This window comes from Passer montanus, unplaced genomic scaffold (genome assembly GCF_014805655.1).
Source record: "Passer montanus isolate IOZ18808 unplaced genomic scaffold, ASM1480565v1 scaffold7, whole genome shotgun sequence".
Taxonomy (NCBI): Eukaryota; Metazoa; Chordata; class Aves; order Passeriformes; family Passeridae; genus Passer; species Passer montanus.
The window spans coordinates 5,359,583-5,386,364 of record NW_024372147.1 but is presented as its reverse complement, the minus strand read 5'-3'; the positions used below and the strand labels follow the sequence as shown (position 1 = coordinate 5,386,364).

Genomic DNA, 26,782 nt, shown 5'->3' with positions numbered 1-26,782 from the left:
GAGAATGAGAAGAGCAAATGACTGACAGGAGACTGATAAAAAGATGAGAAAGACAGCAGAGGAGAGGCTGCTGTCTATTTAAGATCGTTGAAAGCTTCTTTATGAAGCACTCAGGAAGAAACTGCTTGTGGCTTTATTGGAAGCCCTAAAGCTCATGGATCAATATTCACATAGGAGGAAACATTACAGCTTCCAGTGAAAAAAAAAGCAAGCTGTCTTCAGTTCCTTTGTCTGAATACATGTAGTTCAATGACCACAATATTTTAAATCTTCTGTACACTCTTGCATGTTATCTGACTGCAGCTATATATTTCTTGCTAAAATAATGCCTATGGAGCCTCCTGGTCTTAGAAACATTTAACTCTTCTGCAAGACTTGCTATTTATTGGGTAATTTTACTTTGGTTTTGAGTGCTTGGAGAAACACCTCAGAGAACCTAAATACTAGCCAACACTGAACATTGTTAATTACTAACCAATAACCATACAGGTTTCTCCATCTGCTTGAAGAGCCTTTTGATTATCCCTGTTCCAAAGCAATAAGCATTTTATGTCACTATCCTAAGAACACAATTCTTGCTTTTTTGTTAAATAAAACCCCCCTCTAAACTGAAAGACTTCCCCTCCCAATTTGCACACTACTGCTCTAGATTCAGTCCCTCACACTCTATTTTAGGTGAGGGGTCTGTGGTAGGTCCTTTCCTCCAAACTTGACGTTTGTTCAACATCAAATTTCACCAAGGGATTTCACCACTTGACATCCCCAACTCTCCCCAAGACAAAACCTTATGCAATCTGGTTCCATTCCTGTTCCTATTGCCCCACTTCTGCCTGAAATTTTATTAGCTTTCTCCAGTGGATCTGTCTGACATGGAAAAAACCAAGCTAACAAAACAATTATGGACTTGAAGATAATGCTAGTAAGATTTTGAACTTTGAAAGCATTTCCGATATCTGCTCATTTTGACTGCAAAACATTTCCCAAAGGAAACAGGCACAAATACAGACAAAAATAATCAGAAAATACTCTTAGAAACTTAACAGCAAATGTCTACCACAAAACTTGCTTTTATGTTTCCAGCTTCTTGAAAAACTTTCCTGTAGCCTGTTCTTGAAGACTACAGTTACTCACATTAGTTTAATTGTTATGAATATTTAAGAAGTCTCACAGGAAATTATGGGAATGGGATTCGAGTAAGGTTTCCTGCCTGTTAAACACCACGGAGTGATGCCTTCCTGATACTGTCTGCTGGAACAGAGTAGCAACTTGTCTTTTGAAAGTTACATTAAAATGGAAAATTACAGGACAAAAGTAGTATTTGGTGTTTAGTATAGTAGTAGATTCATTTGTCTAAACACACAAACTGCAAAAAGCATAAGCCTGTTTGTTTTTTTTTTTAATAAGCATTTAAATACCTGTGGTTGCTTGCATTAGTTTGTACAAACAAAATTTTGCAAAAGACTGGCAATTATCATAATTGCTTCTGAACATTTCTATAAAAACTAACACTTTCTCTTATTTCATAAAATACTTCTTACCCTAAAATTCAAAAGCCATACAACATGCTCATAACTTTTTCCAGTTGAAAAAGAAATAATGGAAGCACAGTAAAATTTACTCAAAAGGAAACTAAAAAAGTCTATAAGCAACTATTTCCCATGACAGACAAGTTCCTAAAAGAGATCACACTCACCCATTATCTTAAATGTCAGAAGAGCTCACATTTAGATGTATAAACACATGAAAATTAATGTCTTTCATGATATAATGCTCTACCATCAGTTCTGAGGTATTAGCTTCTAAACACAGTTATATTTCTCAATTGGCTTTCACTACTCTGATAATGAATCTTTCAAAACAGTCTAGGTTATTATAACATAGGACAATGCATTTCACTCTCTGCCTCTTTAGTTACATTTATGACTATGAAGACAAATACCACCTCACAAGAACTGACCTGTGAAATTCAGAACTTGCCTATGGCTATGACTGATTATCCTAAAATATTGATTATACTAAAATAGCATTGATTATACTAAAATAGTCCAATGTAAATGTTGTGATGCTGTACACCACAGGAAGAACACAGCTGCCTACTTAACTGACTGCTAGGTATAAGGACACTGCAAATTCCAGGAGCATTTGGAGATTCAAAATACTCCAACTTTAATAAATCACAGTTAAAGGTATGAAAATTGGTACAGTAAGAGACAACCATTTATACTGTAGCCCCAAAGTCTATTGCAGAACATGAAGAACTTGACCCAAAAAAAGGGTAATTTTTCTTCAGGCCCAACCACATCAATACCAGCTTGACCTGCAATTTTCTAAACTACAGTGTACAACAGCTACTGTGCTAAAAATATTCTGTTACTCAAACTTCGAAATATTCTCTCCAGAGATAGGATTTCCTGATAGGAGATTCAAATTAATAGGAAGTGCCCTTCCTGTGTTTTCTAGACTGCTAGACTAATAAGTTTGCTTTCAACAGCGTGTAAAAGAACGAAGGAGCAGATTTATTTGTTGACTGGTGTTCAGTGCTTTGAAGTGAAGTGACCTTGTATACAAAACTGAAGTATAGTAGACCGCAATCATGTCTATTTAGGCACAATGCTGTAGCACGTTTGGTTTTTCCTGCATTCCTGAAGAAATCTGTACAGGAATCGCCTTGAGAGTCTGGTAAATGGTGACTTTTATTTTAGTCTGCAAGTAGCCCCATTAGAAACTTACGGGAATGCTCGTGAAGTAGCTGAGTAGAGACCCCTACTTTCAGTGAAGTAATTTTTATGTAGACAAAGTGAGCAGTTCTGGCCAAGCGTTTACAGCTATGGCAAACCTACCTGACTCACTCAGCCATATAAACACACTACAAGAAGTCAGCACATCTAAAAAATAATTACAGAACACACACTCTGTAATATAATACAAGGAAAAACAGAATCCTAATGTATCATTAGGATTTCCAGATATTAAGGCTAAGTGTCAGTCAACACCAGTTTTGAAGAAAAAATGTGCTTTACAATCAACTAACTTTTCAGGTCAGTATGTTTTATGCTTTGTACACAGCAAAAACATGGAGCCAAAAGACTGAAATGAAAATTAAAATGCAGTTTTAAAACTAATTAGACATACGATTGTGATTTACAGAGGATAAGGGGAAAACAGACAGCACCAGCATGCAGCTAGACTAGGAAATTCAACAGTCAGAAGTCTCACCAATTACAAATATTTCAATCTTTTTCACATGCACGAAAAACCCCACCCACCATTAAAGAAGGCTAACAATATTGATTCTGACAGATGGGATCCTCCTGACTTCCTACTGCATCAAGTCATGCTCCTGCAAGATTCTTGTTATTGCAGAATTACATCACCAACAAAGTGATGATCATCTGCAATGACTTCAGCAAATGCAAATGAAAAAACAACTCATCATTAACCTGCTAATAAGCTTTATCTTTCCTATTTATAAGTTAGCTGTCGAAAAACACAGACAGCAGTTCAGTTCTAAAAATTAAACTTCATATATTTAGACACAAAAGATTCTAATATTAACCCAAGTTTATCCCATTTTCTCTTTCCCAGCTAATGAATGCCTTCTTTTATTGTAAATGTTGCTGCTCTTTCATATTTTCTATTAATGGAAAAAAATAGAATAGAAGAACTTTTGAGTAATTTATCAAAGAAAGTATTACTTTCATCCAGGACTACTTGATAATCATTAAATATTCTTTCACAAGATGGAAAGAAAGGTGAGCCATCCACTTTGTCATGGATCTTAAATGGTCCTTTCGACAAAGCTGTTGATAACGGATCAACAGTAAAAATACAAACAAGTTCTCAGGGAACTGTTATCAAACAGCGCCTGCTTGAGCAGGGAGGTTGGACCAGATGCTGCACTGTGGTACCTTGCAATTTGACCTATTCTGTGACTCTGTGATATTGGGAGATATAGACAAGTAATTCTGTGTCTTACCATGTATTTTAAGAAAATAGTATTTCATTCCTAGTCACAGAATGAGACAAACTATTGTAGATACCAGACTATTAAAATCTGAATATTAAAAAAAATGTTAAAACTGTTAAAAAATGCTAAAAGGTAGTTAGAGATTAACCCTAGAAACACTTTAAATGTATTTTGTCCTTTTAAATTGCAGTAACAGCATCAATCTCAGAAGACTTTTGACTGTTTTAAGGTCTTGTGTAGAAAATTTTAATTTAACAATCTATTCACACACAGATATATTCACCTATTTGTATAATAATTTGCATTTTTTCCACTTGTAGTGTAATAGCAATCCTTAAGCAGTAAACTTTTGCTACACATCACAAGAATGGTTTAACTGTGCTCTAATCAGAGCACAGCTGCATAGGAAAGGACAAGAGTTACTGAAGTCAAATGGCAGCCTGCCATTAAACCTCTGTTCTGTGACAATGCTCCCCAGGCATCTTAAGAGAGGACTCTAGTTTAAAAGCGTATTTATGTTGTGAGAGTAGACAAAAAGGCAGAGATCTAAATGCAGGATAGGAAACGCCCTTTTCTTCTGAGCTTTTAGTATCATTTCTATGATGTGTCATTTTTTGAGACCTTCAGTATATTTCCGAAAATAAAAAAGAGGAAAAACTTCAGCTACAGAAATAAACAAAAATCTCACCTTGTTATTTTCACACTTGTACGGGATTTTGAGGGTATCCATGGCCTTGATCATGGCCTGCATTGCTGTAAATATATTCTGGTACACCAGTTTTGTAAAGCCCCTTTTGTCTTCATCAGAGTAACCTGATCCATGAATGATTCTCATCTGCTTGATAAATGTGCTTTTGCCACTCTCTCCTGTGCCTGCAAGACAAATAAGAAGGATATGCTTTACCCAGTGGACACAAACACGACTTTTTTTGCACAATGCTGACAGCTTGCTTACTTGAAGAGCTCAACAGTGTCAATTGGTGCTTGGAAGGTAACTCCAAGAACCAGTTCAAGGTCAAACAGCAACATCAGTGGCAACTGAAGAACTGAATTAAAATTTGCATTTTGATTTAGCAACTAAACTAATGAGCAAAATGTCACTCCAAAATATACATATTACATATGACTTCATGTTTGAAAGTATCTTTTCTTATAGATGTAATTGTACGAAACTCTAACTTCATGAGACATTTCATCACAAAAGTTCAGAAAGGAAGAAAAACAATCCTCCTAGGCTATCTCTCAGGACATCACAGTAATCTGGTATTACAAGCAACTGATATACGTGTTTTGGTTTTTTGGGTTTTTTTTCAGGGGTGTTGGTTTGTTAGGGTTTTCAGTTTTGTTGTATTTGTTGGTGTGTTTTTTTATTTATTTGTTTGAGGGGGTGTCACTGGGTTGCAGCTTTTTATTTTGTTTTTGTTTTAAGCTAGTATTGGAACAATCAGAGCCCATCAAACTTCAATCTCAGAACCATATGAAATCACTGTTAATTAAAATTTGGTTCATATTTATTAATGAGCAGTCATTCCTTTCCCTACAACTTTTTAATGTCTTTTTATACTTTGTACTAGAAGTAGTTTATTGATGAAATATGACTATTTGTCAACTTTAAGTTAAGATCTCCTTGTTGGAAACTTCACAAAGGTTACAACACACAACACTTTTTCTTTGCTCCAATTACACAAGCTCATCCATGACTACAAGAGCTTATCTATACTATCCCTGTGTTTTCTTAAGAGGAGGAGTTGAATCTGCACAGCTACATAAGCCCTGTGTTCACCCAGCTACTCAGCTCTGCAGCAAACAAAACACATTGCTCAGTGCTTTGGTTTTCAGACTTTCAGCCTGGGCTTCATTTTAATCATTTCTGTAAAGCTTTCATGCCTCGTACCATAATACTCATGGCCAGGACAAAGGCAGCTTTATAGGCCTCTCAGACAACATTTTTGGTGTCTTCTCAAAAAAGTGTGTTTCACAGCAGTGCAGTTTATAGGAGTAACCCTTAACAATTTCTGAGATAGCATACACTGCAAAATCTAAGCCTCTAAAATTTTCTGCCCTTACCACAAGCATAACTTTGAAACCATCACTCCCATTTCCTGCATACATATAATTAACTTCTAATGCAGTTTTTCTTTCACACACATTCCCAGAAAATCAAACATGATGTTACATACTACAGAATCAGAATGGTTTGGGTTAGAAAGAACCTTAGAGAATCATCTAATCACAACACCCCCCTGCCATAAGCAGGGACATCTTCCATTAGACCAGTTTGCTCAACCTGGCCTTGCATACTGCCAGGGACGTGCCATCAACAGGCTCTCTGGGCAACTTGTGCCAGTGCCTTACCACCTTCACACGTAAAGAATTTATTCCAATATCTTGTGTAAACCTACCCTCTTTAATTGTAAAGCCATTTCTCCTTGTCCCATCACTACATGTCCTCATAAAAGCCCCTCTCCAGGTTTCTTGTAGGCTCCATTTAAGTAACACAAGGTTGCTAGATCATCTCCCTAGAGACACTGACTGGTATCACCTTGTGCTTTCTACAGCCTCATCCATTCATTACAGAACAAGTTAAAATATAAATCATGGCAATACATTCTTAAAATTTTACCATTTACCATAATAAACAAAAACAACACTGCGTAACAGCCTCAACACGACCCTTGAGCGGGCCTGTTTCACTGGTGAAAAGAAGAAAACCTTTAATTACGTAAGAAAAAAGTCTACATATTCTTCTGAGAGGATATGAATGCCTTATGGGCTCTGCTAACCACTGCTTCTACCACCATCATTCTCCAGCAGATACAAGACAAGAGCAAAGGTGAAATGGCAGTGTAGTGGATCAGCAGAATGGACCAATGGGGGATAAAACTATACTGAGACCAATTTTCTGCTGGCTACCACAGCACATTTACATTAGTCAAGTCAGTTCTCTGAAGCCAGATATATACTATCTTCAGATCTCTCAGAAAACTGATGAGGCCACACAATGTACCTGAAACTCAGTCATAATCAGAATACCACCGCCACACTCCCTCATCTTTTAAAAAACATTACTTTCAACATTTCCTGCCCCACACCCTCTCCAGTCCTAATATAATTCCTTGTCTAGAACTTAGGTGAGAACTGAATATTGCAATTGAATAAAACCCCCACACTCCTGATTCAAGCACACACCTTGGTTGGTCATCTGACTTTTAAACTTCTTCTCAGATAAAATCAACCTAATGAATGAAAAAAGATTAACTGTCTTCTAAAAATAATAAAGAAATGTCTGTAACAGTGATGAACTCTTCACAGAGGCATTATCAAAATTTGTAAGAGCTTAGCATCTTGAAAATTGAAAAATTCTGAAAACCTCTGTGTTTTTTTTCCTTGAAATGTTAATAGCTACAACTATTACTGTATCATCAAGAATTTTACAACCAGAGATCTGAAAGTACTTCCAGCATTATTACATCTACAAGCAGAATCAGGAAAGAAGCCAGGTTGCTTAAATGCAGAGTAGATCCTTTTGCATACACTTGCACCCAGATATATAGATATCACATACAATTTACTTCTCCTGGTACACATCCTGCAAAAATCAAGCCAAAGAATGTTGAAATGAAACATTCTTTGCTCTGCAAAACTTAAGAAAAAACCTTTAAACATGGTTTATTTTAAATAGGTGACAATGCAGCTACTGGCAGAGAGGTTTCAGAACTTGTAGTGACTGACAAAGAGGATACAGGAGACTAATTTAAAAGAAAAACAACTGTAGAAGCCTAGAATGACAAGCCTTTCCTTTGTATGGCTGTCCTGCAATTGTTTTTGCATTTCTCTGCATTGCAACTTTAAAAAAATCTTAGGTATAATGTCTTCAGATCAAATATGAGACTGCATTTTAACTAAGACAAAAAACATACCATTCTCTAAGCAAAATTCACACTGGCATCTCTTAAACAGAAACACTGCTTAACTACACCTGATAGTGGTATTTTCCCCAAGTTTGACATATGAAAAGGCATGAAAAACCTGCTATTTTACTGTTTGAAATTTTATATTTAATTAGATAGAAGAGGATTACATTCTTAAAATGTAAGGAAGGAGAAAGCCATTGAAATTCACTACCCTGTTAGTCAACTATATGCACACATTTACTAGGAGCTGTCAAAACAAGTGTGTACATTTGCAGAAAACTGGCGTTCATCTTGGGGCTTGGATGCAGAAAGAAAGCCTACAAGTACCTAGAAAGTGAAGATTCATGGGTAAGGGTGGAATCAACATCCTACACAGATGAGCAGAACAATACTATAACCACAGTTTCATCAAACATTTACTCAGACAAAGCAGTCGGTTGTACACTGCCTTACAGATTTACAGCAAAGGGGAACAATCAGCCTTATCAGATAGTAAACAGCAGAGTAACTCCTAGGAGGAGTGGTAAAACAGTAATATAGAGGTAATGCATGAAAAGAAAAATACTTGATTTCACTTAAAGTTATACTTCACTTGGAAGAAAGTTTGATGTCCTCTACGCTACCACTAATTCCGTGATAGAGAAAACAAAAAAATATGGTTTGGTCAGTTGCTATTCTAGCAGTGGAATGCAGTGGGATCACATTTCTGCTGAAACCAAATACGGGTAAATGAAAACATAAAACTGTGCAGAATTCAGGCCTTGGACCAGCTTGGCTTTGTAGGTGACAAATCAGTTAAAATGTAGTATGGAATGCATGAAGATCCTCCCAGGAACTGAAGCAAAGAAGCCAGTCTGACCTACCACTTAGAACAACAGCTTTCAGGCCCATAGTTGAAGGCTACTGCTGAGAGGGATATTCAGTTGATACGACTGTAGAAAAACTCCCTGAGGTAGAGGTGAAATTCCCCAGCTCACCCTGTAACATGTGTCTGTCCAAGTTCTGGAGCAGAACTAGAGTATCCTTTCTCCATCAAAAGAAAGCAGCAAGGCCAGTGAAATGAGGAGGCTCCCACACAAACACGTCAGTCCATCTGATACGGTCATGCACCTAGGCAGACACTGCTCTGATCCTGACATTTCATGAAGAGATCCTTACCTCTACAACAGCCTTAACCATCACCTCTGCCAACCGTTGCCACAACTGAGTTGACGTGCTTCAGCTGGTACAGCTATTGTTCAGGCAGTCCTTTTTAAGTGAAGACTGCTAGTACTCTATGAACTTTTTTCCCTATTGCTTAAAAAGTATTATCCCCATGACACTGTATCACTGTATCATACCTCTTGAAAGACACATAGGTACCAACCTGTACCTCCAACCAATTTATACTACCCCAAGTTAATAACTGAAACTGACCATTTTCACATAGAAACACCGAGGAATTTCAGTGACAACTCATCCAGAGGCATGAAGAGAATTTCTGTAAGTCCTGATAATGGATACAGTAGGCATATTAATATTTTTCACAAAATGAACAGTAGAACCATTATATTTTTCTTGTGTGATTATATAACTCATTAATTGACATTAATAGATTAAACCTTACAAGAGTTGCTTGATGTTAGGAAACATTTCAAAGGCATTTGATTTAGAGTTACAGAAAAGCCTATGAAACAGGAAAGCATCTCAAGTTTCAAGCAAAAAAAAAGCCAGAAAGACAACTAAGTTGTCCTGAAGTCTGTTCCTACATCAACAGCACCATGTTTTGCAGCTATGTTAAAAACTGAACAGAGTAACTACAAAAAGCCAAATTAGGTGGGAACCCTAGTGATGGCATTTTGAGATTTAATAATGCATAGGCTGAAATTAAGAACCACTTAGAAAAAAATGGGAGAGGGGTACATGTTGTTATATTGCCAAGTGTTTGCTCCACTGACACAATATCTTTAATTTAAAATCACTACACAATCTTTTTACTTGTTTTGCTTAAAAGGCACATTTGCATATTCCACTTGCTTTTAAAAAAAGAATAAGCATATAATCACTTCAACATTCACTAAATTATCTCCTCTGTATCATTTCGGTAATTAATAAACATTTCATTAAGATGACTGTCAATACTCTACACAATATTATTTCATGAATTACTAATGGAACAACAAAAAAGAGCAAGACAAGAAAGTATTTATTCCAAAACAGGATGGATAGAATTTTATGAAGTAGCTCATGAAGTAGATAATTACCTCAAATAAGGAATATGAAACATTTACATTCATGTAGAGCAATTTGTTTCAAGAATAATCTTTAATATCTTAAATATTTATGAAAAACTAAGCAAATGTTATCCATTACAAATATTACTAAAGTGGTACCATCATTTCCTTGCCTACATGATTGAAATTGTATAAATCATCTTCCCTTAAAAAAGGGAAAGAATACCCGCCATTACGTGGACAGCTAGTCTGAGTGCCTTCTACAGAAGAAAAATCCTCTTACAAATTTAATCTGGTTGTTTTTGAGACTATAATAGTCATTCTAGTGCAGCCGCAAAACAGAGAACCAATATACCCATCCTCACTGTACAAGTGATGCACTCAAAATAGTTAAAATTACTACTATAATAAAACCTAAGACAGATACTGAATCACTGAAAAACTGGAAGGAAATGGAAGATAGAATTGAAACACAAAAGTCAGCTGATGTTCTGCAGTTTCTTAAATAATATTAATTCAAGCTTTTTTGTGAACCAGAACCTCCAACTCTTTTACAGAAAATGCAGTTAATCAAATACATCTTTGTGCCAGCTAATCAAAACTACACAGCAAAACTACTATTACACAGCTAGGCACAGCTCATTACTGTAAGTCAGCATTCTCTACCCCACACCTTCAATTCAGAAAAAACCCTCAACTGTAAACCCACCCTAAACCAAAAAACCCAAACCAGCAAGCCCCCCCCCCCCAATCAAAATAACCAGACAAATCAACAACAAAAAACACCACCGCCTAAGCCCCCACCCAACAAAATAGAATCTCCTCCTTAGCTTTTATAGCTACAAACAGATAATTGTCACCATTTTAGAAGTATCTTATTATGATTTAGGTGTAATTCAGAAGCAAGAAAGCAAGAGAAGAGATAAACTGGGTGCCTTCACAGAGGACAAGTAATTCCTCAAGAATTCACACAGCTTTATAAATGGGTTCAAAGCAGGACAGGATCCCACCTTGTGTGACCTTCTCCTCCCTTCTCTTGAAGGATCCCTCTGATAAACCACAGACTCCCTAAAGAGAATCAATTCTTTCCAGTCTGTGCTTAATTTTCCATTTTCTATGGTTTGGAGCAGCTTCAACAAATTCTGCCTAAAGAACTCATCTGTGCAGAAAAAGTGTCACAAATCAAATTTCACCATCAAAAATATTTTCTTGATGCTACTCTCAACTCAACTGAACAGCAAACTGTTTAAAGTCAGTCTGTTGGCTGCTGCTCTTCCAATGGAAATGTTATAAACAAAACCAGAAACAAACATCAGCATTCATAAAAGAAGGTATCATACAAACTCTTACCTGCCTTGCACAGAGGAAAGGCAAAATCTGTCTTTACAACCTTGTGTGTGCTTAATTTCAAATGAATGTTTATATGAGGGTGTTGGAAAGCAGACTCCAGTAGATTCCAAGGCAGTAGCAAGTCAAAATTGATAATTTATTATTATGTACTTTGAGATCAGTATAATATCCAACTATTTATAAATCAACATGTATGTTTTCTGTAAGCTATGTATTAAAAGAAAATAGTGGCAATATGCTGACCATCACCTGATTTTCTGTGAAAACTACCTTAATACTAATTCAATAGAGACTGGGTTTAGGGTTTAAATCTTTTATGTTTCCTTCATATTACACCTACAATTTATCATCTCTGCACAAAAATTGGACTGAAAATGATGGGGGCTGAGAGAGGCCATATAACACTACACATCCTGCAGGTCTCCAGGATGATTCTCCAGGAATTTCAGTATGAGATTTAAGTTTCCCTGCACTCCAATAAAATGCTTGAGTTAGCTCTAAACTTTTACTAAGGAAGATACATAAAATTTATTTACCTAATAATTAAGTCTTTCAAGTTTCTTTCACCTTCTGTTACTCAGAGGGATTATGAACAGATAAACACAACTCCGATTCCTGCCAACTCTGAGAGACACTATTTCAGGGACAATATAACACTATGATTAATCAAAAGCAAAGATAAATACTGGTAGTATTCAAAATTGCAATAGTTTTCCTTTATTTTTATTATGGAAGGGAAGAAAATACCTTAACCACTTTAAACCCTATGTCTTCAGAAAAAGTGATTTTCATGTCTAATATAAGGCAATGGAGTTTGGCCATCCATGTTTCCCCCATGCCAAGGGCTACCATTCTTGTACCATACAGAAAACTGCAGGTGAATATTTCTTTATTGATACATTCTATCTGCAAACATAATTATCATGCACAAGAACATATCAACAAGACAACAGCTGTATTTACTAAGCACACAAAGCCTTATAGTTTGCATGTTCTGCTTTCGTAAGGTATACTTAGAAATTCTGTGACCTGTTTTCTAATCTGTGTTTTAAAGAAGTACTGTAGCACTCAGAGTATATAGATGCACATTTGCATCCATCTGAAATACCAATATGAAACAGTATATTATATGATTTAACAATATGTTAGCAGCAACTAAGTCCAAAAACATGAAAACACCCTTTCCAAAGGTTTTTTTAATAAATAATATTTATTCTATTCTATGTTTGTGAGCTCTACTGTGAAAGCCTGATATAAACTTTTGACCTACTACTCATACAAAAAGGCTCCATCCCAGAGGTGGAAGTACACAGCACAGCATTTTCCTTCTCAAAACGTAGAAATGCATACAAGTGAATTGCTTTGCTGTAACAAAACTAGTTTAAATATGAATTTACTGAAAACAAGTCATATGAGTAATAGCACATTTGTTATGATCCAATATTTATCTCAAGTAACATTTCTGATGGCAAATCTTACTATCTGAAATTAGAAACTAAGAACAGCAACTGTTTTGTAGCATTTTGGTACATTTTTTCCTCAAGAATGGTTGGCCATTGCTTCCAAGAATGATGATCACCCCAGTTCCAAGTTTAGTCTAGATATCATGAAAAACTCCTTCCAGGGGAAAACCACAAAAAGCACACAAAGCCTTATAGTTTGCATGTTCTGCTTTCGTAAGGTATACTTAGAAATTCTGTGACCTGTTTTCCAATCTGTGTTTTAAAGAACTACTGTAGTACTCAGAGTATATTAGATGCACATTTGCATCCATCTGAAATACCAATATGAAACAGTATATTATATGATTTAACAATATGTTAGCAGCAACTAAGTCCAAAAACATGAAAACACCCTTTCCAAAGGTTTTTTTAATAAATAATATTTATTCTATTCTATGTTTGTGAGCTCTACTGTGAAAGCCTGATATAAACTTTTGACCTACTACTCATACAAAAAGGCTCCATCCCAGAGGTGGAAGTACACAGCACAGCATTTTCCTTCTCAAAACGTAGAAATGCATACAAGTGAATTGCTTTGCTGTAACAAAACTAGTTTAAATATGAATTTACTGAAAACAAGTCATATGAGTAATAGCACATTTGTTATGATCCAATATTTATCTCAAGTAACATTTCTGATGGCAAATCTTATTATCTGAAATTAGAAACTAAGAACAGCAACTGTTTTGTAGCATTTTGGTACATTTTTTCCTCAAGAATGGTTGGCCATTGCTTCCAAGAATGATGATCACCCCAGTTCCAAGTTTAGTCTAGATATCATGAAAAACTCCTTCCAGGGGAAAACCACAAATGAATGAAGAAAACCTCTTTGCTTTTCCACCTTTTCATATGTCCTGCATTCATGCCAAAGAAAGAACATTTTCATATGGATTGAGATGACTTAAAAGAAAGAATGGAAAGCAAATCGTGCTGGTTTCTTCTTACACATGAAGAGAATAATATCTTCCCCACAAAGCTATTTGGGATCTTTCTGTTTTAGGTTACGTACTCCTCAGAAAGACTTTCAAGCTTGGTCTCTTCTGCATGTTCTTCTTTGCTGCTCATGCTTCAGAGCTTTCTCTGACCTCTGTACTGGTATGATAACATGACAGCTGTTGAGCTCTACTGTGAAAGCCTGATATAAACTTTTGACCTACTACTCATACAAAAAGGCTCCATCCCAGAGGTGGAAGTACACAGTACAGCATTTTCCTTCTCAAAACATAGAAATGCATACAAGTGAATTGCTTTGCTGTAACAAAACTAGTTTAAATATGAATTTACTGAAAACAAGTCATATGAGTAATAGCACATTTGTTATGATCCAATATTTATCTCAAGTAACATTTCTGATGGCAAATCTTACTATCTGAAATTAGAAACTAAGAACAGCAACTGTTTTGTAGCATTTTGGTACATTTTTTCCTCAAGAATGGTTGGCCATTGCTTCCAAGAATGATGATCACCCCAGTTCCAAGTTTAGTCTAGATATCATGAAAAACTCCTTCCAGGGGAAAACCACAAATGAATGAAGAAAACCTCTTTGCTTTTCCACCTTTTCATATGTCCTTCATTCATGCCAAAGAAAGAACATTTTCATATGGATTGAGATGACTTAAAAGAAAGAATGGAAAGCAAATTGTGCTGGTTCTTCTTACACATTAAGAGAATAATATTTTCCCCACAAAGCTATTTGGGATCTTTCTGTTTTAGGTTACGTACTCCTCAGAAAGACTTTCAAGCTTGGTCTCTTCTGCATGTTCTTCTTTGCTGCTCATGCTTCAGAGCTTTCTCTGACCTCTGTACTGGTATGATAACATGACAGCTGTTGGTGAACATCTATAGAGTCAGACAAGAGTCTAACTTACCAGGGTCACTATCAAACTGACACTAGAAACATAAAGGAACTATGTATCAAATGTTGGTAGGCAGATACCAGTCAGACAGCTTCCCCGGTCCATTCACAGGCAGCACTAGAGGAAGTACACAGCACAGCATTTTCCTTCTCAAAACGTAGAAATGCATACAAGTGAATTGCTTTGCTGTAACAAAACTAGTTTAAATATGAATTTACTGAAAACAAGTCATATGAGTAATAGCACATTTGTTATGATCCAATATTTATCTCAAGTAACATTTCTGATGGCAAATCTTATTATCTGAAATTAGAAACTAAGAACAGCAACTGTTTTGTAGCATTTTGGTACATTTTTTCCTCAAGAATGGTTGGCCATTGCTTCCAAGAATGATGATCACCCCAGTTCCAAGTTTAGTCTAGATATCATGAAAAACTCCTTCCAGGGGAAAACCACAAATGAATGAAGAAAACCTCTTTGCTTTTCCACCTTTTCATATGTCCTTCATTCATGCCAAAGAAAGAACATTTTCATATGGATTGAGATGACTTAAAAGAAAGAATGGAAAGCAAATTGGGCTGGTTCTTCTTACACATTAAGAGAATAATATTTTCCCCACAAAGCTATTTGGGATCTTTCTGTTTTAGGTTATGTACTCCTCAGAAAGACTTTCAAGCTTGGTCTCTTCTGCATGTTCTTCTTTGCTGCTCATGCTTCAGAGCTTTCTCTGACCTCTGTACTGGTATGATAACATGACAGCTGTTGGTGAACATCTGATTAGACAAGAGTCTAACTTACCAGGGTCACTATCAAACTGACACTAGAAACATAAAGGAACTATGTATCAAATGTTGGTAGGCAGATACCAGTCAGACAGCTTCCCCGGTCCATTCACAGGCAGCACTAGACTCAAGACAAAGGTCTCTTTCAAGCCTCAAATACACCTGCAGCACAAAAATTATGAAGTAGTTTTTGCTTTAGTCTAACTGCATACAAACAAGTACAAATAAAGTGCAGGGTCTTGCAAGCAGAGCCCTGAACTGACTGCAGTAAGGAATCAGCTGAGGTAACGAACAGTTTTTTTTAATTTTACATCTTACAAGTGTATTACACATTGTGTATCTTCCTGGTTTCCCTAATGAACACATCTTGAGAGCACCATAAAGGAAATACTTAACGGTATAAGCGAAAGTTTTACAGCAAGTACTTCTCTCTTGCATTTAACCCGCTTCTCTCATGCTACTGCGAAGGCGCTGCTCCTCCTTCCGCAGGGAGGCTGAAGAGGGGGTGGAACTGAAACCCACCGCCACCTGGTCTCAGGCCCTCTCACTGAAGGAGCACCCAATTCACTCCCACACATCACCAACCCAGTTACTCCATTTGGGATATCACTGTCATTTAATGCTGACCCCAGCATTAAACTGGAAGGAGGGTGGAGTGGAGGGAGCTCAGGCATTTTATAAGGAACAAAGAAACTTCCTAACAGAAAACAGAATGGGCACACAGCTTCAGCAGACATTGGCTGCTGGGAGAGCAAAAAAGGAGGTGAACTGGGGAGCACAAAGGCAAGTCCAGTGCAGAGACTGCTTTCAAATCAGCAGCTGTAAGTAACCCTGGGAAGAACTTTTGCTACCCCCTAGAAGGCAAAGCTCCTCCTGGCTGGCCTTCACCCCATGGACATGGCAGGCCTTGGAGCCCAGGACTGTTCCTCTTGCTGGCCTCCTTCCATGTGCAAGTATCTCTGAGGTTATGTAGCAGCCATTAGAAAGACCATCCCCAAAAGACCTGTCCCTTACTACAGGCAGTGCTCCTTCATCTCTTCACCCCCAAGGCGCACACAGAGCCCAGCAGGACTGACAGACCATGATAAGAAGTTCTGGCACAGCAGCTCTGCAGTAAAAACACGTTACTCCATTTTTATTTTCATCCCACAAATATGTGGGAGGCTCAAATGCTGTGTCTGTGTTCCTCTTGTTCCTACATTCACAGGGTTGCTCACAACTTCTATGTGTTTCTTGGTGCACACTGGCAGGGGTGTGCACATAGGCTGTGAAATCCAGGCAGGGTCCAAGGCCAAGCCCACTTTAAATCCACCCAGAGAGAAGCACAGTTCCAGATATTGTGGCACATTTCCTGCAGCTTAATGGTCCTGCAGACCATTCTTAACTTGAGAGTGCTTTTTAACTGCTACTTCCCCTGGAGAGTCACAAGTTTTTGAGGGTTTTTGCTGTCCTCTCATATTTTATGTCTTCTGAGGTATTCCAAGAAGCCATACACTAATTAAGCAGCTACTCCAAAATGAAAGTAGACCCCTTGTACACTTTTTCCTCCAACAAGGAGAGAGGACCTGGGCAAGTCAGCTCATTAGCTGGATAGGAGTGACACAACTGCTATATTATTGTAGCTCTTATTTTAACAATTTCAAATCTAGCAAGTTTGGAATAACACTGAAAAAGTAAAGATTGAACAAATCATGTTCTAATCATGTTCCTTCCATATTTTAATATAAATACCACTTATGCACATACTTTCATGTGCATACATACACAGAGAAAGTGACGAAGGCTCTAAAGACATAAATATACCACTGGCACTCTCTGAATTTAAGAAATCAGGTCAAGGGTAATATTAGCAAAGAACAATTTTATAATTAAAAAAAATATAATTAGATTCTCCACACCACCCCCCCCCCCGCCCCCAAAAAACCCTCTTTTTCCCGACCACAAAAATCCCTGCTTTTTGTTATGACAAAAAAAAAAAGTAAATCAAATAGCTAAGTTCTGAGAGGACATGCTTGCTAGCTTTACACATGACATCATATAGGTATTTCCACACTTAGTACGTGACAAATGCAGCATTCTCTTAAGATGCTGCATTTGCTCAAGCAAATAGATGAAAAATTGGAAAAAACTTTATGCTTCCGTAAAATGAGAGATGAAAACTACTACTGGGTCGGTAAGAACATGGACTATCACAGTCAGTAAGAACAGGGACAAGCAGGCAGATTTCACGGTCAAAGTATCTGGTGCCATCATCTTGCATTTGCATTTTTAACAGCATCGCTTTGGTATGGCTGAACTGTATGACATTTTAATGTTCTGCTTCTCCAGCAGGGAAAGTCAGGTGGCACCACTCTGGAGTACCACAGTGTCACAGAGAGAGCATTCATGGCTTCTGCCCCTTCAGACAGGGCCCAGTTCCCATAGTTCCCACGCCACTGACCTGCTCAGATCAGCAACTTCAGCAGCTCAAAGGAAGAGTTTCCAGTCACATCTCTGACATGCCAAAACAGACAATTACATGACTCTTGTTCTCTTCAAGAGAAACTTCTGATCCTCCTTATAATAACCTTGTTGCTGAAGTTACATATTTATTTAGACCTGATTATATAATCTGATCATATACCAGATTGTTACCTACTCTGAAAGTTTTTAGATTTTTCTGTATTTTTATTCACTTTACACGTGCACCATAAGCAAAGACTGCATCAATTAACAAATAACTACTTTTTACTTATAAAGGTAATAAAACCCGTAAGATAATTAACACTCAGAACTCAGTTAAAATTGTAGATAAGCAACACACCTTCCTGAGTCACAGGGAAGTACTGTTTTGCTGGACAGTCTTACAGTATTAGAAGAAATCTCCAGAAATCCATGAACTAGATAGCATCTGAATTCAACAAAACAACTACTGTTTTACTTAAACATCATCTACTCTAGCCAATAGCATGTACCACCTAGATGTGGATATATAACTTAGGAAATGTCACCTCCTTTCTTTCCTAGAGTTGCCTCATTGCTCTGATCTCTTCTGAAATTACATGTGGCTTTCTGTTTAATGAAAGTCCACATGCTGTTCATTTGCATTTAAGTAAATTATAAATTATCAATCCTGGTTCATCAGAGAGAAAGTTCTAAATTCACTTAATATCCTAAGTAATTGGACTTTCTACTGTGATGGGTTCTTGTTTTACGAACATTCACGTAATTCTGGTTTTCACTTGTACTGGCATCTGGTTTCAAAAAGATTGCATTGAATACACTTCTAGCCACTTTCAGTCCTATGGCAAAAGACACTCAAGAGCAATGATAACACTATGAATCTGTTCCTGTTCTTATTTAGTACACCAAAACAGAAATAAATTTAACTGACAGGGCAAAGAACTGTAACACAACTGCAGTGCACGAGGTGGCAGGGTGAAGGACTAGTTACTATTTGCCATTATTTTTCTTTCTAGAGGAAACTTTTACTTCCAGGAAGTAAACATTTATTTAACAAGTCATTCTTTTGCACAATAGTCAAATAAGAAGTATTTGAGTCCAAATCTTTATGTTTTAGGCTATTAAAATGCTATCCACCAAGACAACATTTTAATTTTTTTAAATTATCATTTCAGTTCAACTAAAAAACCCCACAACAAAACAACCGAGGGTATATCAGCTGTCACCACAAACCAGAGTTAACCATACAAAGCTAAACGAGAACTTCCTTACAACAGCCACAATGGTATGATGCTAAAAGGTGATTATATTTGACACCTCCATATTTACTTCTACTTTTCTTTTTATACCCTTGCAGTAATAATAAAAAACAAAACAAACATTCCCACCGCCCCGACTTCTTCTGGACTCACACTTACAGTCAATTTTGCAATCTTTTAAAAACGCTTTTTTTGGTAAAATGTAGTCATTGACCCCTTTTGTATAAGGTTGGAGTGTCTGAAAACTTGTAATGAAAAACTCTGGGAAATCCAACAGAAGATTTTTCATAATCTTCTTTTTGTTAACGGGTTTGTTCTAGGAGAAAGAAAGGCAGGCAGAAAGCAACAATATGCAATAGCTTGCATGACTAGAAAATAGCCCACACCTTTTAGATATTTCTAAAAAATCCCCATGTCGTAACACCCCTATTGTTCTAAAATAGGAGAAATAAAACTCTGAAATAAAGTTGATTTTATGAACAGTACAAATGCTGAAAACACTAACATTTTTCAAAACAAAAAATAGAGACAAACACCATTTTCCTACACTAACATCACAATTTCTAAACAACAGACCCCTCTACATAGCTTTCACTACTTGTCTGCATAACACGCAAAATCAGCACCAAGCTCAAAGGTGCATGTCTTCACCCAAACCCTCCAGCAGCTGTCCAGCCTCATCCCACAGGTTTCTGTACTGTGAAAGCCAGGAGAGGAGAGCGGTGCGTGGCCAAAAGAACTTCTGCCTAGGACATGACAGTGGGAGCTGCCAGCCAGCTCTCCCCCATCAGGCACAGCTTGGCCCTTAGGGAGGGAGTACCAGGAAAGAGCCCTTCCTCCACTCACTAACTAGAAGCTGACAAGGCAGCTCCCTATAAAGGTCATGGTGCAGAATTTATTTCTGGAGAGTTTTAATCTCCTTCCCCACCCTTCAAGTATGAGCAACATAGAGCTATTTGGCTGCCGTCACACTGATGAGCAAGAGGTATCTGAAAAAGGACAAGGACGACACTTTCAGCACCAGCAGCCAACCCTGTGTCCACGCTTTGTAACACTTATTTTCAAGACAATGGGAAGCACAAGACAATGTGATAACCAGGAAGTTCTGAACTATACTTCTTTTTTCCTCTGATCAACTGTCAGGTGTTACTATATTTTGCTGACTACAGCTGTCTCATTTGTCAAAAAAAAAAAAAAAAAACAAAAAAGAAAAAAAGAAAGGAAAAGCCCAGTTGCTTCAATATGTGTCTTAGCCTACAGATTCAACCACTACTGGAAGCCTTTAAGCATTAGTAAAAGGTTAACCACTGCACTCTCCCAGGCAGTTGAATTACATGTACACATCCAGTATAATCAACACCTCACAATAATTACCAATTATCTAAAACATTTAAAAAGCATTTGCCATGAAGAAGCTGCAGTCAATTTTCTCTTTTAACATGATCTCCAAAATCATGTATGCATTCTGACATTTATTGCACGAGGAAGGATGCTCCTCTAACCTCTGCCACATGGGAACAAGTTCCATAAAAGACAATTGAAGTGTTTTGGGGATGGTCTTTAATTTGTTGCAGTTCTGGGGAAATGTTATCTACCAAACTCTAGGTTTCTCAACTCAGACAAAAGCAATTTAGTTGACTGAAATATGCACTTAAAGACTACTTTCTCACTATGGCTGACAAAAGAATAAAGGTATGGAAATGTGTTTTAGACAATAGCTCAGTGAATCCCAGATGCCCTGTGTTATTTCCCAATACAAAATCCAAGATGAATGTTTCTGCTGAGATAAATATGAATCCTTTTTGACTGTCATCAGAGATCACTTATTTTGTTGGTCAAGTTTTCTCATGCCATCTTAACAGTTTTCTTTTCCTAAAGATGAAGAAAAATAACTTTAAAAGGCTTCTGCACAAATTTTCAAACACTAGTAATTTTGTCAAGTATCATGTAACTTCACTTCAAACTGCCAAATTCTTTCCTTCCCCAACAAAAAATCTGGTAAGTCAGAAAATTAAGAGGGATTCCTACACTTTAATACGAAATTTTCAAACTGTGAAAATCACAAAAAGAGAAATTTGAGTTGTGAGTGCAAAATTGTTCCTGCAATCTAAGTTTGCAGCAGAAAACAGGAGAAAATGCACACTATTTGCATAAAAATACGGATTTTTACACTATGCAGCTTACAGTCAATAACTAAATTTCAGCTACCAGAACTACAAAAAAAAAGGCAAACATTGTTGCAACTAAGAGGACCAAAGGTATGTTCAGGGTATTTGCAGGGAGAAAATTCCAAACAACCTACCACCCCTCCCCAGCTTTGCAAGCATTATCTTCCTCTATATACTGATTCCTCTGATGTCAGTAGTAACAAAAAAATCAATCATATTTCAAAGAAATTAAGTTACTGAAGAGTATTTGCAGGGAAAAAATTCCAAACAACCTACCACCCCTCCCCAGCTTTGCAAGCATTACCTTCCTCTATATACTGATTCCTCTGATGTTAGTAGTAACAAAAAAAAAATCAATCATTTCAAAGTAATCAATCATTTCTTAATTTCAAAGAAATTAAGTTACTGAAGAATCTGGAAAAAGAAATTAAAGAAAGTGATAATGACCTCAGGAAAGGTTAATCATACCCATCCCCTCCTATTATTTCCTGTGATCCTTATTAAGGATTTTTTTCTGCCATCCTTACTCTTCAAGTAGTCCCAACAGATTACTGCAAACTATGGCCTTATTAATATGAATGAGGGTAAAAAACTGAGAGTAGACATAAAGTATACTGCACACCTATTTTATTAATTTTAGAAGTATTCTTGGAAAACAAGGAAGAGGAATAAAGAGCACCAAACGCTTTCCAAAATTCTCTGCCTATCACTTAATAACCAAAGTACCTAAAAAATTTCTTAAGATGGGAGACAGTCTAAGGACAGTTACCATGGTGTGACCAGTTACCAGTGCTCCACAGTGGTTTTTGTGTGGGTAACTTCATTTACATGCAAATGTCAAGTTTTATCAAACTGATTTGTTAGTCCTTCTTTATTTCAGTAAATCTTGCTGCACTAAACAGCTAATGAGAAGATTAAATATCTTTAAACACTGTCAAAAAAAGTGACTTCACCTATGTTATACCATATTAGCAAATGAAGAAAAATGTAATTGAAGAATGAAGTATATAACTTCATAGAAACTAATTTATTTTTAAACTAAAGTATCAGATGAAAGTAGAAGATGACTTAAACTTTTACTAATTCTCTGATTCTATTCTACTGCAGCCCTGCTATTACAAGTTTATTATTAACCTGCTTTTTAACTTCTACTTGAGAAACAATTCTTTGGCAAGCTATTTCGTTATACCACACAACTAGGTGTACAGGTCACGATCCCATTCCTTCTCAACACAGAGGTGAAACATATATTTACCTGAATGAGAACCATTTCAGCACAGCATGGTTATACTCGTTGTCAGGTCACGATCCCATTCCTTCTCAACACAGAGGTGAAACATATATTTACCTGAATGAGAACATTTCAGCACAGCGTGGTTACACTCGTTGAGTGTGATGTCCCAGTCCTCTGAACAGTTCCTTATGAATGTGTTTATGTTACTGCTGTTAATTCTTATAACAAAAAAAGCACTCATTCTAGTCACTAAACATTCAAACAGACCAGTTACTAACGCCTTGTTTCTTAACTGCTTTTAAAGACTACTGGTACATAATCAATAAGCACCAATTTCACCACTATTTTTCTTGAGGGTTTTTTTGCCTTCCTATAAATCTCACCTGCATGCCAGATTTTAGTGAGACTTAGAAAAAAAAATCCACATACCATTTTTCTACATGAGCTATCCATTTCAAAACAGTTATGAAAATGTTACCTTCATTGTTGTTTTGCATACTTGTGATTTTTAAAATAAAATGCCATATCAAGAATAATCCCAGTGCAGAGAAGGTGCTCCATTCTGACCACATCTCCACATACTGCCATTTGGATTTATTCAAAACTCTGCTTAGAAGCAATCCATGATCACACACATTCCTTTTTGACTCCATACCCTCCACAAGAAGTTTTGTTAGGCTATTTTCAGTAAAAGACAGATACTGTGACAGCAACTTGTGAAGAAGTAAGTGCAGACGCAATGACTTGTACATCTTGTACATTATACTGTGTATAGACTTCCAATAACCCGAAAACTTTTTCTCTCAAGACATGACTGCAGGCCATCTAGTATTTGATAAAATCTGGAAGGCATGTGAAATTTAAAAGTTCTACATCTTCAGTTCAAAGACCCAAATACTATGGCCTAAAGCCAAAATTAAGTACCTTAAATCCTTCTCTTCCCTCGCACAGGTATTTTATGAATTACCAAGACTGAAATGCAACCATTTCTACTTCTGTAGGAGAACAATATACAAACTTTATGTTGGAAGGCACCTATAGCACTGGGTTTCAGACTGCAACTAATGAAAGCCACTGCATCACCAACATAACTTCCTAGGACAAGGAGACAGTCCTCTACATCAACTACTGATGCATAGCTGTTGATTCATATGCAATACTGTACACAGGACTTAAGACTGTACAATCATAAACCAGTTATTAAACAAAAATACTGATTTGACTTTTGCAAGGAAGGATTGCTGACATAATGCTACATGAATACATGTGTCTTTTTGGATATTTTACCAGCAATTTCAATTAGAATCTAACGCAACATTATGATCTGTTTGCTCGAACATCTTTCTAATGAAATAAGCTTTCCAAAAAGCAAATCTGTACAAATAAACTTCCTGTCTCTTTACTAAATTAAAACTTTCCTTCCCAATTTTACTGGCAGCCAAAAATCTCCTGAGGAATGTGTAAAAGATAACTGTACATCAAGTTGAAGGTATCTAGATCAGTTTAAAGCATGAAAAAGTTCCATATGGAGTAATTTTAGAGACCTAAAACCAACACATAGGAAAGCCAGCATCAAACCTCTCATTCTAATGGCTCTGTTGTGCAGCTACATAAAATCTATGGGTCAAAATTATTTTAAAGGTTGCATGAATATACCTGCAGGTGCAAAGAGAGACAGAAGAATAGCTATTCTTTTGCTTCCAGAAGAAAAAAGACAGCCTAGAAGGACTGTATTTTTCCCTTCTCAATTCCTTATTTTTAAGATCAAAAACATATGTTAAAATCTGTTTTTCCAATGCTTCTGTTGAAGAATATTGCTATGAATTGACAGTAGCTGTTACCATGAACTGAAACAAAAAGTTAAATCTAACCAAAAGGACTGATCATTTAGATGTTAACAAACACACTGCCTAACCAAAGAAGAAACACTTCTTTGATCAATTAGTTATGTTACAATTTAAACTTACTGCAGGGTCCAATATCGAAAGCAAAGCAAAGGGGGAGCAAAATGTCATTAATGGTTCAGACAATTTAGAACAAAAAAATACCATGAAGAGGACAACTTAATATAAGTTTTTCACATAATGGACTAATTACTACTGGCACTAAAACACAGAAAAAGAGAGTAAGTAGCTCATGTTCTTCATGAAAATCAGACTTGATCAGAAGCTGTTTCTCAACATAAATCAATCTATGTCAAAGAATTAATATTTCCTTATCTCCCAGCAGTTATAGGGAAAGGAAAATTCCCAAGGTGAAATACAAGTTCTATCACTTTCATGCAAAGTAGCAGCCATCTGCTAAGACCAGATTCCTTTTCATGTATACAAAATTCTGTTGGGAGGTTCTTTGCAAGCACAAATCCCTTTTCAGTTGAAACACCCACAGCATCTTGGAAAATCAGACTTATAGAATCACTTCAGTTGGAGAAGGCCTTGAAGATCACCAAGTCCAACCATTAACCTAACAATGCCAGGTCCATCACAAAACCACATTCCTAAGCACCCTCCAAGGATGCTGATTTGATTGCTTCCATGAGCATCCTGTTCTAGTGTTTGACAACCCTTCCCATGAAGAAGTTTTTACTGATACCCCATATAAATCTCCTCCAGCACAACTTGAAGCCATTTCCTCTTGTCCTATTACTTGTTACTTGGAAGATTAATCCCCACCTTGCTACAACTACTTTTGGGTAGTTGTAGAGACCCCCTGTGCCTCCTTCTCTCCAGGCTAAACAACTAACCTGTAGACACAGTGAAGCTCCCACCTGAAACCATCTCCAGAGTGTCCCTGTGGGTAGACATATACTAGTGTTTATTTCAAAACTGTTCTTCTGAACCTGGCTTAAACTTCCTCAACTCCTTCATGGACTGTGCTCTTTCCCATTGCTATCAAAGTATTCCTAAGTAAGGACATGGATTTCTTTAGAACGAAACCAGCAAAAACTGATGTTAAGAACCACAACTAATGCATTCTAACTACAAACAGGCATTCAGTCCCTAGGATCAGATTAGACCTAGCTAAAGCAAAAAAAACCAAAAAAAAACCCCAAAAAAACCTTGACTATGGACATCAGATTCTCCACACCTACTGTTTTACCCTAGAGACCTACTCTCTACAGTATTTGCTAACTTAGAAATAGCCTTTGTCTGCACTCCCTCACCTATCACCACAGGGATAGTAACTATGAACCCTATGGAGGTGACAGAATGACTGATGAGCTACCAGGTGGGCAGTGTTTTGAAAATCTGCAGTGCTATGTAGCTATTCCCTCTTATTACAAATACTCTTGTGCATCCAAAAAGACAGCAGTGTATAAACAAGAACCTATCTGGAACACCCTTGGTTTCTCTACAGGATGACTTTGATCCACTTGCTGAAACCACTCTGGTAACAGCAGGTTTATTTTGTGGAACTCAACAATGATCTGACATGTCCAGTCAAAGTGCATGCATTGATTATGGCTAGGATGCTGTTCAGTTCAGCAGAAGTCTGCCTGTGGAAATACAACTCTGGGCATATAGTATAAGCTTTTCTGTATCTTAAAAGATTATTCAGTATTTATCAGTCAGGATCCAAAAACCCATGAACAACGAAATGACTCCTCAATACTACTGTTACACACAACAGAAGCAACAAGCACCTACTGTTGTTCTCATGCATCTCCTGCTTACTTATTCTTGCTTAATAAAACAAAAAAAACAATGTAAGGAATCTATTAAAAAGTACTTTAGGGATGGCAATTTTTATTAATTACTATCTTTCATGTTTCATTTTGGCACTGTATTTATGCTTCCATAGTTCCTTACTTCCTAGGCTTTGCAGTATGGCAATGGTCCCCGAGGGACTCACTTGAGGAGTCAGTCTACCAGAACAGCCTCACATAAAGTGTGAGGACATTTTCTCTGCTTCAAAATACAACTACAGGAGAAAATAACCCTTTCTACTTCAAACAGGTTTCTGCTTAGCTTAGTCATATAAAGAACTTCAATCACCTTCTCTTGTTTGGCCAAATCAGTTTAAACTCCCAGTTTCAACCTCTCAAGAAAGATAACCTACTGTCCAACTACACTACCATGTGTCATGCATCCATGT

The 26,782-nt window shown here is 36.9% G+C and overlaps 1 protein-coding gene across 1 annotated transcript in view; it reads right to left on the bottom strand.

Annotated features, from left to right (window-relative positions):
* Nucleotides 1–26,782, bottom strand: part of LOC120511925 (guanine nucleotide-binding protein G(q) subunit alpha) — a 121,045-nt gene that overhangs the window by 74,908 nt on the left and 19,355 nt on the right. Inside the window, exon 2 of the mRNA XM_039729584.1 lies at nucleotides 4,656–4,840. Within this exon, the coding sequence (XP_039585518.1) occupies nucleotides 4,656–4,840 (185 nt within the window). The remainder of the gene's footprint in view (nucleotides 1–4,655; nucleotides 4,841–26,782) is intronic.